The 11,898-nt window shown below is 37.2% G+C and overlaps 1 protein-coding gene across 1 annotated transcript in view; it reads left to right on the top strand.

The window, feature by feature from the left end:
* Nucleotides 1-11,898, top strand: part of LOC117114358 (midnolin-B-like) — a gene marked incomplete at its 5' end in the record, with an annotated part of 25,525 nt that overhangs the window by 3,155 nt on the left and 10,472 nt on the right. Inside the window, 1 exon segment of the mRNA XM_033258008.1 lies at nucleotides 10,672-10,878. Within this exon segment, the coding sequence (XP_033113899.1) occupies nucleotides 10,672-10,878 (207 nt within the window).

The raw sequence follows: 11,898 nt of genomic DNA, 5'->3' as shown, positions 1-11,898 counted from the left end.
ATATTATATTGTATACCATAACACTACAGTCAGCATCCAGGTACCGTATAGACCAAAGGAGACCATGAGCTTTATGTATAGCTCATGAGAGACTAATTTTAGTAAAATTACAAGCGAATGCCCAGCGTGGGAGCCGAAGCCCCGACCTAAGGTCAGAGCCCTAAGCGCTACCACTGTGCCATAGAGCTATTATCCGGAGTAGTGACGTAAAAGCTATAGCCAATCGCTCCCGTCGCTCGACACAGAAAAGTACACATTTGGGTATTGTATTGAACTCGTTGTTCGTTTATTTTGATAGTTTTTTTTCCGTGCCAATCCTGATATGGTAATTATACAGCCAAGCACTCGTTTCGACGCGTTAATTTTCTCTGCTCTTCATTAGAGTAGCATTTTTCACGAGTTGGTGTGTCACACTCAATTTCGGGCTTCCATTTATCATACGTACACATTTTGAAACACATGGGGAGTTCTTTTTTATTAATGTACTTTAGTAAAATGTTTCCATGTATAGACCACAACCAGATGCGCTTGACCAGTTTGACTTTTCAATTTATAAAGCGCATAGAGGCTTTATAAATGCAATAATGTAAATCTCGGTTTTTAATAATAAGCATTTTGTACGTTGTAATCATTAAAGCAGTGGTTTATTATTATTCTAATGATCAAGATTGTATCTTTTTTTTTTAGATTGTTAAAAAAGAGTAACTTATAATAAAATGCCAAGTGTTTCATTAACAGTGCATGCTCGTCTCTCCACGGTCCCCTTAATACGCTGACATTTAGGCCTACATAACACAATAAATCAAAGAATTCGAGTTGGTAACTTGTATACAGACAGCTTCATTGTTCGCTAACTTCCCGAGCGTAAAGTGTCTAATCGTTCCAATTGAAGATTTTCTTAAAGTGCTCACTCACAGCTTCGCCTCCCACACACTACTCTGCGCCTGATATTTCTTCTGACTATTGATGAACACTTAATTTGGTCAACGCTCTCTTAACTTGCTGTATCGACTTAGTTCGTCAGTTCGTACTCATGTTTTTAGACACCAATTCTGCACTGTGACGCAGAGTTGTGACTAAAGCCAATCAAATAGAACACGGGCCTGTCATTTCTTCAGAAATCATATTTCAGTTCCTTCTGTGTTACTAAAATGCTACTTCCTAAAATGATTTTAATTTTATGTCAGCGATTCCCCTAGATCAGTGTTATTCACTACCGTCTGTTAATCCCCGACGCTAGCTCATAATCCCATGTGACCAGAAAGGTCACTTTGTACGGCTATATGCTACAGCAGTAGTTATTTATAAAAAGTAAATATACCATTGACATTTAGGAATCGTAATAAATCCCGATAACGGAGCTAAAATTCAAGAGACTGCATTTTGCGAATCAACATCATTTTTACTTTTTGTATTTGAACACCAAATAAAGTAACTCAGGACACTTATTATTAAAAATGTTCGTTTTACGCAACAGAATAATGCCCAGATAGCAGTTGTTGTTAGTCATATTATTTTCATAATAGCTACATCCATATTTAAATGATAGAGTAATTTCGTTCAATGATTTTGAAAAAAAAAGTGAAAAGCCAACTATCGGAAAGCGAGGAAATATTTATAATATTTGAGTATCCGAGGCTTTAAACGATATTACAGGCCCTGGTGAAATCGGAAAAATGGCCAAGTTCCAAATTGTAATACTTAGGTCCTGAAAATTCTGAGATCCCTGGAGGCCTCGGGGAAATTTACCCCTTTGCTTAATCGTTTAACTAAAACCAATTGAAGTTTAATAATTTAATCATCGTGATGGAGATGTACATAAGTAATTTAATTGATTTGACTCTGATATCTCCATAACGAATACAAATACAATTTGGGTGGGGTGGGGGTTGGGTGAGGTATCCTTCCCAGCCCCTGTTATTGTCTCATTCTTTCTTTGTTATTTTGTATCCTTGGGACTGGTTAGTGATAATAAGTTCGTACGATAGTCCTCCACAGAAATCAGTCTTCCTTTTGTATGGAAGGCTTAGAACTCAAAAATGCATGGTTAATTCGCCGTCTGGCCTGCAAGGAAACCAACAAGGTTACACCCCACCACTATAAAAGGTTATTTAGCTTTAAACCACCATGGGGTCAGAATTATTAATAATAGGCTACCAGTCGTATGTACGATTGCACTACCAGAAGCATGGGATTTCTAGGCTCATTTACAACGTCATTAAACAACTAATCTGGCTTCCACTATGGGAGAGCAATTATGTTTGCGTCACCCAAGCCATGCAAGGCCTGTGTGTATGCATACGTAATAAGCGTACGGACGCTAAACAGAGACGCCACGCTACTGCCCTATTCAGTAATTGTGTACGGTAATCATTGTCGCTCCCAACATCAATTGTTGCCATTTAATGCCTTATATAGAATTGTTTTCTTTTAATGTTTAACTGTTTGTATATTATACTATTCCGTATATCGCAAAAAGATCCAACAGAAATGAGGTTGAATCGATATTAATCAATGACGGTTATACTGCGTTATAGCTGGTATTGTTCAGTTATCGAAAACTTGTAGATAAATGGAAACGCACTTAACTTACAATGCCTCGTTAAATTGTACAAACTCCGAGCGTGTAAAGTATATGGAGTATTGAAGAAGTAGCTGATTACCTCCGGCCATTTCTTTGTTATAGAACGACTCTTGAATTTGCGTGTAGATGTTGACACAGTCGCGCCCTAGCACACCTGCTCACGCACGTAACGCCTTCACAATTAACGCAGTAAACACACACCCAACTTAATGAAACCTTTACAACCGAGAACGCACGCTGGAAGGATTTTCTTTTGTGTATTATTATGAAGATACTATTGTTGCCATATTATGTTTTGAAGATGAAAATAGATTATTGGTCGCGTATAGCGTATAAAATTAATTTTTTTCATTTTTTGATGATAGCCGCATTTCATTTCTATTAGGCCCATTGCCTTATGTCATTAGGGAGTACCTGTTGCTGATCTATTTGGATTGAATAAATATGTATCAGTATGCCATACGAGAAAAACAACCATTTGTGCATGCAAAAACGACAGATTCCAGTTGTTTCCGAGATGTATTGAATGCGATTAAGGAAACGTATGTTTCGATAGAGGGCGCGAAGTACATTTTGGTTCAACACTCGCTCTGATCTTTCTTCGAAAATAATGTCGTTTCGGTGAAGAAGCATAAATGACAGCATTGAGAGCAGTACTGGCAGCAATAAAATAATGAATAAAATATATGCCCTTAAAAAAGTGCAAAACAGCTCAACAGGGCATATTTACGATCAGGAGCAATGCGCAATGCTGCTTGGCTTGAAAACCAAAGCCTAATTTTGTGTGTAATGTTTAAATGTCAAATTTAATATCTGTATTCATGGATATTATTTATAGTTAAAGAATCGTTTAAGCAGACGGGCCTTCATTCGATTGATTTGACCGAGGTGTTATCAAGTTCGAATTATCAAAACCTTTTAGATGTCAAGATGGCGACGGGTGACTTGAATTTGGAAATTCTTTTGAAATCTACAAACTATAAACGCATTAGGTAGTACCGTTATGGTTATCGCAGCAAGTCGAATACGGTATAAGCCCATTTTCGAGTGTAAAGCCATATCCCCAAACAATGTAATTTCGTTTTTCTATAGGGAAGGCTTACACTGGCGTCATTACGACATTAAAATAGTCCCGAGAAGTTGTTAAGAGGAGTCCACTTTCAGTCCAGGAGCTTAATGTAGTCCCGATGTACCCTTAAATTTATACACAGCCTGATGTCATACATTTTCATTGTCACATTGAGTTTGAATTTGTAAGGGAACTGATTTAACATCGATCTTGAACACATTTAGTTACCGGTATCATTTAATTAATTGTGTGGGTTTTCTGTGATTCATAAAATACATTTCCCCTGCTTAAAGATTGATATTGCGAAGATGGAGAGCGTCTCACTCAGTGCACCTCCCATGATAAGCTTGCCAATTGCTGATTCACAGTATTCCTACCGCTTCCCCTCCCCCGCTGGTGTTACCCTTGAGCGTGACAACTGTAATCGATTATTGTTCACTTGTAATGTGTGGGTATCTTTAAACCATTCTGCGATTTGTATATAACCAACTAGAGTGCTTAGCTGTTGCTCTGATGATGTGAAATATGATTATGACCAACTAGTTTCATTATTGGGCCTAGGCCTAGTAACAATTGAATCTATTCACGTGCATTGCAGTCGATTTAAAACGAACCCCATTGAAATCGGTCGTTATAAGGTTAAGTAAACGGTACGCTTACAACTCTTCCAACCATGAAAGTTAATCAAGATGGCTTATTATTCTAGCGGCTACAGGGAGTACGAAGAGGTTGCGATAGGTCTGTGCCATCAATTATTATTTTTTTTCATTGTTATTCCTATATGTTCATTGTCTCTCGACCTAATAAAAACAAAACGAATAGCATGATTGTCAGTATATACTTAAAACGGCGTATTGCTGACTTATTTTTTTTAATTATTGAAGTTATAATTACAGTCCTTCAAACGCTTTTTGGACGAATACTAAACTACCCATGCTCTGATTCTAATATGTGCTGATCGCGATGCTTAATAAATGCGGAAGGAAGAGGTAAGTATTTCGGATTTCCAACTTCCTGTTAACACAATTTTCTATGAAATTCAAGAATACTCTGAAAAATGTGGATAATATGATTTTGTAAAGCATAGTATACAATTCTGGTGAATATTTTTATAGAATTGCCATAAATCAAATATTTTGTTTATTTTGAACAGATCTGATCTTTAAAAATACCGGATAGTCTTCTTGGGTGTCTACTAGTAGGCCTACTGCATCTTGCGAGCCTGTTTGTATTTGCCACGCTTCACATAGTACCGTACCTACCGGCACCGCGAATTCCAACGCCCACTGAACTTGTACTTAACACATGTTAGTACAATACTCTGGAATGAGTACACAGCAGTACCTAACCGCTTCGTGAATTATGTTTAATGGTTTCAAACAAAAGAATAATTCTTGTGGATAAACATAAATACCGTAACTTCACCCCACGCTTATTGGTATCTGTGAGACCGTGCATCAGACCATAAATTTGCCTTTTCTGTGCGATTAGTGTCTCATCGTTCAATGAGCTAAGAGAATCACTATTCCATTGCTGTTTAGTACACATGTCGTTGGTATCACAAAGTAGAGTGTTATGAACAATATTAATTAGTGCGCCCTGTACGATGCGCTAAAACTGAGTTATATTTATAGTTAATTGATTATTATTATAATTATTTTTAATATTATTTATTAATATTATTTATTATTTGTATTTATTTATTGTTATTAATACTATTATTTATTATTGTTATTAATATTTTTTAAATTATTGTAATTGTTGTCAATAATGTTATGATTACGATTGAAGTTTTTTTTCTTGTAATGTTTTATGTAGCACAATGCCAAGATGGGTAGATATTTTTTACGTATATGTAGGCCTATTATATAAGGAAATACTTTCCAAGAATCCTAGTATTAAAGTAGTAACATCAACATTGCTAATCGGAGTGAGAACAAATTGGCATTCAGTATGACTCCTGTAAGGACGAACTTGTTCGATTGATTCAAGTCAATTTTGCAGACAGTAAATGTTATAGAATTCTCACTGAATGAAGCAGCGTGTTAGTTCAGCGTGCTGCTGCTACGTTCCTGGAATCATCACCAACTCGCTTACGTTTATCACACTTTGACATTTACAAATCATGCGGTATAACTTCTTCGCTGTTCTTAACTAAATGACAACGATTCTGTTGGCTCATTTTCCCCGCAAATATGATCGGCTGGACAGTTCATAATATTTAAACGCACATTGTTACTTTTCCATGAAACCTTTTAGTTTCAACTGCGCATGAGTACCGTATGTCATAGGTCAATGTATAGATAAACAAATCATACGGACGTTGTATCGTCTGGAGTTTTTTTTTTAATTACAAAGTTTAAAGATCTGTTGAAGTATTCGGTTACTATACCGTAACGATCAAGAGTGATAATGCTTTACAAATACAAACGATAGTAATGCCCTTTGAGTGCGTGCTTATATTTCCGACCTTCGACATATTCATACCCAATTATATCTAAAATTAACACCGATATCAAGGAATTCTGTATAAACGATGCTCTACTGTTTGTGCATGCCTAAACTGATATGTAATTTTCTACGAATCTGTACACTATTTGAATCTACATGCTGATGTATTATAACTCAAATACACACTTATCCCTAGATGACATTTTATGGCCATTAAAAAAGTTAGATTTTTTACGCTTTATAGATTTATGGAAAGAGATAGGAAAATGTATCTTTAAAATGCACGCTGGTTGATGACGTAGATAGCACGCTGCCTCGTCACATTTGAATAAATTTGTTCACAGTTGACGTCATCTTGTAAAGGCAGTTGGATATCCACTGTGTGAAGTAATTTAACGCTGTGCCAGTAACCTTAGCTATAGCTTTAGTCGCATCCCTCTCAGTTCTATCCTTTTTCAGTATAAAGGTATATTTTTATGGCATTGTTTCCCATGTTTTGTCTGTAAACAGCAGTTATTTTGGTCCACTCTATTTTAAGTCTAGATTACAGGTCTATTTAAAACCTCCTATACAGGTATGATTTAAAATAAGCTATCTTGTATTCTGCTGTGGCGGTAATAATCATATTCGTCCTACCAAAACTGGTTGTATCGTTTTGTATACATGTATTTTAGGTAAAACGAATATAATATATTATTAATTGGGTAATTAGTGTATTTGGACATGCAGTATTACTGGGTTAAGTACCATGGTTGTAACTGTGATATTAATTTTAAGCCAGGGGCCCCAACTAAAGCTGCATTCACATCGAATCTGAATCGAAATTAGGACCGCGTTTCCGAAGTGCTGAACCGCCATCGTTCCTATCCTTACACACTGACTTGATTTGATTTTGCAGTGTGAATGCACCTTTATCTAGGGTACAGTTAAACGCTCTCGAAGTGGAGGTTTCGTCGGTCAACGCTCGATAGCCGACCTCTTCTATTTATTATCCTCGTTTTGGATGGATGTATGGATGGATTGAATGATTGAGAAAACAGCTTAGTTCAGTCGACTAAACTGGTGGTAGCCACTGTGTGTGTGCTGAACCATGGAGGTCTCGTGGTCCACGGTTCAATTCCCCTCGCTGCTCTCGTTGTGTTTCAGCTGGAGTACTGAAAAAAAAGCTTCAATAGCGCACCTTTCGGATTAGACGTTTTAGCCGTTGGTCCCGTGTGCGATATAGCCCATGTGCACGTTAAAGGACCAGAATACTATTCGAGTAGGGGAATGTCTCCCAGTGTACTGCCCAAACACCACCAGAATGACCCCCACAATGGAAATTATCATCGTTATATTTGGATACGGTAATACATGCCAACGCTCACCTACTCATCTGAAGACCGCAGTCTTCTGGGATTTCTTTCAAATGTAATTTCCCCCTCTCTGTCAAATAAGCACATCACAAATTCCAATTAATCATGAATTGTCGTTACTTGGTATTCGAACGCGACGTTTAATTTAGAGATCAAAGAGAGTGACCGCTTGTTGAATGCTCGTGGTCATGAATGTGGTGCGTTTTTATGTAAAATCAAATACATAATACAAAGTTTGGGATTTGAACCAGGATGAATCGAAAGTTGCGCTACTTATTTATGGACAAGCATAGAGGATAGGCCTAGATATATTTCATAAGCATATTGTGTTTCAGTTCCTCTCAATCAATCAATCAAAAATCACGTTGTCTCTCGTAGGTGGCGATATCGCGGAAAAGTACCATCACGATCAAATTGTGGACATCTGTTTGGTTTACCCCGCTAATGAACGAATGATCATGGAGCTTTTCCATCTAACCATAATCCCGTATGAGTACTAAGCCTACAATACCGTACACCTGTCTCTTATACACATCTTAATATAGTATAGGCCCAATACATATAAAGTCCTATATACAATTCCATTATTCGCGTGGTTTACAATGGTATTACCTAAACCAATTATTATACACAGAGCCATGGATGAAATAGTGTCTGATCTTCCCACGAAGGCCGCAGGATCGAACACGCGTAGTCTCTCCGCCGCGCACTGACGTAATATGAAACTTCAAACTTGGCGAAAGCCGTCACACGTCCTGATCAATTTTATACGGAGAATCGAATTTTCCGTGGGCTGGGAATCCATTCCAGCAATTATTGGCTCCTGCAATAGTGTTACATAAGCTTAATTGCTCAACACAAACCCGAGTATTATGAAGTCGTCCACAAGCGTGGTCGTAATAATAGTGAAATAATTTGATGGTTTGAATGAACAGCCTGAGACAATCATAATTAAAAAGCCTTACATCCAACTCTCAATCAGTAACTCTACCTGCAATTAAGGCTGAGGGTGATTAATTGATTAACTACGTCATTGTCATTAAATCACGAAGGATGAATTAATATAGGCGCAAATAATGTATCGATGGATATTGCATTGCCCCACTAAAAGCAACCCCTTTCAATAAGATCTCCCATACCAAAATCTACATCTGCGATTTTACAGAACCAAGTAGTACTCCGTATAGATACATCAAAAGGGCAGCGCCAGGTAGGCCTACCCACTCAACCAATTTAAGGTTAAGCACATCTTTTGATGACAGTTTTTCTAACTTTTGCTTTTCCTCGGCACCCCTGTCCAACTTTTCTGTTTTTGTCGAAAGATTGAAAATAAATAAAAAATAAAATAAATAAGTTACGTTGAGAGTACTAAGCCTACAATACCGTACACAGAATAACTCATAATACATTCGGGTTTGTGATTATTTTCAAGGCTCTGATTGATGCCTGGTATTGTTTTTTTGTGATTGAATATTATTATACACAATCGGCTTAAAATTGCGGGGGCGGCGAATCTAACTGGATTCCTCTCGTACTTTTTCTTTGTGTTATATCAAGTGGTGTGACACAAGAATTTCCTGTTCGCTCTCTGACCGGAGTGTCGTATTTAAATACAGTAAACAATGAACTGCTGATAATACACATATTTGGACAAGCTTTGCACCAATATTATATTATTATTTATACCAGGTTCGAGTCCTATCTTATAAATTCACATCTAACGGACAGTGAATGCTACGCGCTTTATGTAATGTCACGTGACATAATTTAGCCTCGCTTTATTGAACAGAAACTTTATAAACATAATTGTGTATTAGTATTGTTATGCTTTTTTGGTTATCACACTATAGGTAAATTTGTATACCCATTTCATTTTATCTATTCGATTTATTGATCTGTTATTATTGTTGTTGTAAATGCCACTTGTAACAACAAATCACAGTATAAGACAAGGTTAATAATGATACTGTACACAGGCGGATTTATCCTCGTCAATAGGTTCGACCTTATCAAAACAAAGCTGTTTTGTGTGTTTTTTTGCACTGTCAGCGTGTTAAAAATATACTTACACCCCCCAAAAATCGAGAAAATAATAAAATTCCTAAATCTCAAAAATAGCACATAATATATATTCACTTTTTATATTATTCACTTTTTATCAAGAGGTGATCCCAAAGTTTACTATATTTTGACAATTTTAATTAACAACAAAATATAGGCCTATATATATTTTACGTTCAGTTACGGCAAGCGTGTTATGTACAAGGAAATGTAACGCCGAATTTCCAGATAGTGTTTTGAAGAGAATCAGAGGGTCAATGGTCATGACCTTTACAATGGCATCCTCTCGCGCGACTATTCATAGTGTATAATGTAAACACGGTTGCGAGAGGCGAGATATCTCTTGTCGAAGATAAGAAATGTTCACACGGTATTTTGTTCCACGACACCTGGTTGGAGCGCTTAATATTGATGACGTCATAACTTATCTTAATAATAATGATATAGCAACATTTACAGAGTGACAAAACACGATAAATAACAAAAACATTTATGGTTTTTTTTAAATTTTTATATCGTCTGTGATAAAATCTGAAAACCTAAAACAAAATAATAATGTTGATTGATCATTATGAATTCAACACCGATTTTGCAGACGTACACACAGTAGGTGAGCCGCCGCTGGGCCCGGGCCAAACCACGGGCGAATGACAGTAAAATCTGTCGGGTAAACAATTATAGAATGTTTTCGGAGCCCGAGACAATTGGTCTGAGCGTGCCTGCGTATATATGACACTACCCTTTCCCTAACCATTGTAGGGGTGGGGCTGAACTATGTTGGGGGAAATGCTGATACGCCACTTGCGATGATACAGCTTGAACGAGTAGTAAATCAATGGATATCGCATTCGATTTCAATAGCGTTTAAGCGTCAAGCCTATTATATATAAGTATTCCATCATTTGTTTTACATTTGACATTTCAATGATTACATTATACATTGTAATGTAAACTATCATAGCGAGGTTCAATGATCCTATCCTATGCTTGATTGCTATGTATGTCATAATTTCAATTTCAAGACGTCATAATTAACCCAACGTGACTTTTCAAGCTACGTTGTCTGATTGTTTCTGTCCACGCAAATTTTCATGATAACGTTTCTTAATTGCACATTTTTTAAATCGAAGTGTTCTTAATATCCCATTTAGGTGAATGACTTTCTGAACGGCAAGCAACCTCTGACTTTGGCGCTACGATGGGGCAACCACATGGTGTTTGTACAGCTTCAACTAGCTGCTAGCCCGAATGGCGGAAAAGGCCAAATCAAGTGCCCACTGCACCACTCATCTGCCAGCAGACGGCCTCATCACTTCAGGAGAAATAGTTCTGATCAAGCACCGGCGGCCGTTAATACAGTAAGTAAACTCTCTAACAGTTTCTGCATCGAAATTTCATTTGATAAAAATCGGTTTAAATGAATGCATGTTTCAGAGACAAGATGAAAAATATTCTGTCATGTTGACTAAACTTATGTATGCATTAACTCCTAACAATGTTAAGATGCTATTAGACTGACTCTTAATATACGAGCCAAACTACTTTGCCTGTTCTTGGTCCTTGTTTCATCCTTCTCCCTGTTTCACCCTTCTCCAACTCTCGCGCGCAGCAACCGCTCTTCTAATAGCTACATGAAAATCATCAATTTAGGCTAACGGACAACTCACACCCTTAGGCCTATACTGACTTAAGAGTGAACCTTCTAATAATTACAACATACATCATTCTAACTTTCAATGTCAGACCTCCGCGTTATTGCTGTGCATTCATCGACGCAAGTACATCAGCCATATTACTACTCTGTAGTCCGATTAGGCCAAAAAATCTTTGTGTTGCGAAAGTCATCCTACCCGTTCTAGAAAATCTAGGGTCGGCTTTTTTTACTCTTTCGTGCAAAAATATCTGCTTTACCAAGCAGCCAAATATATCTGCAGACGGGTTCAAAATTCCGCGGAGAATGTAGTAGACCAACATCTAAGCTTTTTCCTTGTTACACCATTCCCAGTTGGTAGTTCTGTCTTTTCGTGACGTCGTTCTATTCCTTGGGTTGATCACGCGCACGACAATTTTGGTTGTGAATTTGTGCATCGTCGCGCAAATATTAATTTATGTACCCACAGGGCATATGTGGACGGTATCAAATGAGTAATATATAGACTCCATCTATAACTGACCACATCATACGGAATGCTCTTCTGTTAATTGTTTATTCACCAGGTGGGCCATTAGTGCTTCGTTGGGAATTAAAATCACATTACAGAAAAAGGCGAGACAGCAGAAGGTGCTCTGGTTCGAATTTTGGTTGGGGAACTTTTTTCATATTTTTCTTTTTTCGTATATATACATATACACACACATATATATATATATGGTTTGAA

Source organism: Anneissia japonica, unplaced genomic scaffold (assembly GCF_011630105.1).
Source record: "Anneissia japonica isolate Jap-2015-1 unplaced genomic scaffold, ASM1163010v1 scaffold1231_len1163931_cov198, whole genome shotgun sequence".
Classification (NCBI taxonomy): Eukaryota; Metazoa; Echinodermata; class Crinoidea; order Comatulida; family Comatulidae; genus Anneissia; species Anneissia japonica.
Note: the sequence above shows the minus strand (reverse complement) of the source record. Positions and strands in the feature narration are given on the sequence as shown.